Source organism: Egretta garzetta, unplaced genomic scaffold, assembly GCF_000687185.1.
Source record: "Egretta garzetta isolate BGI_Z169 unplaced genomic scaffold, ASM68718v1 scaffold783, whole genome shotgun sequence".
Classification (NCBI taxonomy): Eukaryota; Metazoa; Chordata; class Aves; order Pelecaniformes; family Ardeidae; genus Egretta; species Egretta garzetta.
Genome location: NW_009259187.1, coordinates 36,076 through 37,385, shown reverse-complemented (window position 1 = coordinate 37,385; position 1,310 = coordinate 36,076). Strand labels below are relative to the sequence as shown.

The window sequence follows — 1,310 nt, the reverse complement described above, 5'->3', positions numbered from 1 at the left end:
CCCCCCAGCCACGGCTCTGCTGCCCCCCTCCCCGCTGCCAGCGGGCATCCCCAGCGTCCCCCTTTCCTGCAGCGCTTTGCAGACCTGGAATTAATTTTTAATTAAAAAAACCCCCAAGCGCTGACACGCCCGAGTCCGGCAATCTCATTTCTGCAGGGAAGCCGGAGGGACAACCGATGCCCTTGGCGCGGGAGCGCAGCAGCTCCAGAGGAGCCTGTGCCGAGGTGGCCCGGCAGCCCGGAGGGGCCAGCACAGCAGTGCCAGCGTCCCCCCCCTGCATCTGTGTCCCTCCTTGAACTCAACCCCAGCAGCTCAGGCTGATGCTTTCTGCATTTATTGTTGAAGCATCTCTGGACACTGGAAGCCCCAGTTCAAGCCCAGTCCAGCCCAGCGCTGCCCTTCCATGCAGGATGAGGCACATCCAGCTCTGTGGCTTGAAGCTGTCCCCCCTCAATGCTGGCTGAGCATCAGCCACACTCACCAGCCAAAATTCCAAAATTCCCCGTGAGGCAGCCTCTGGACTGAGGGGTCACGTCCCACTCACTGCTTCAGGTGGTCCTGGCTTGTGGCAGCCGTAAACCTGCCCGCGCCACCAAGGCCCGAGTGGGTTTCAGACCTGGTGGCCTCGGTCCTCTGCAGGATCAGCGCCCCAGGAAGGGACTGCACCGGTGCCACCATCGCCCCAGCCCCGGTGGGAAGAGTCGCTCCCGCTCTGGGGCAGCTGAGGAGGCCCCAGCCCAGCCTGTGGCAGAGCCAGACCCTGCCGGGAGCGTGGCCCCTCCTCAGGGGTGCGGGGGACATCACGCGTGACAGCAGGCAGAGCGTACGGCACGAGCCTGCGCGGGGCTCCGTCACGGGGTGGGTGGGACATGGGGACAGAGGCCAGCGAGGCACGTGTCAAACGGCAGGACACCGCTCTGAAGACTCCGCTCCGAGCCCAAAGCCAGCTCTGCCCTGACCAGCGTGGGGCCTCGAGGCTTCCCGAGACCCTTTGAGCATCCCAGGGCCGGGAGCTGGGGGAGCTCACAGCGCCCAGCTGGGCACCATCCCGGGGCTGGGAAGGGGGCAGGCAGAGCGCCGGGAACTGCCTTCCCCGGGCACCAGCGCACTGCAGCTTTCGCTAAAACGAACAAGAAATCCCCCCTACTCCCCCCGTGACGTCCCCAGGGGCGGGGGGCGAAGGTTTCCCACGGCTTTGGGGGCAGGCAAGGCGGAGGGAAGCTGGGCTCGGAGCTGGGGCCACCAGCCCAGCGAGGGGCTCTCCGGTGTCAGGGCACGGAAATGCTCGCCGCTTCCTCTCTCTTTTTTTT

At 65.8% G+C, this 1,310-nt stretch overlaps 1 protein-coding gene across 1 annotated transcript in view; it reads right to left on the bottom strand.

Moving 5' to 3' along the window:
- Positions 1–540: 540 nt before the first annotated feature.
- The window catches only part of LOC104123460 (UTP14A small subunit processome component), a 15,090-nt gene continuing 14,320 nt past the window's right edge, over positions 541–1,310 (bottom strand). The window contains exon 14 of the mRNA XM_035891297.1: positions 541–742. Coding sequence (XP_035747190.1) covers positions 541–742 — 202 coding nt within the window. The remainder of the gene's footprint in view (positions 743–1,310) is intronic.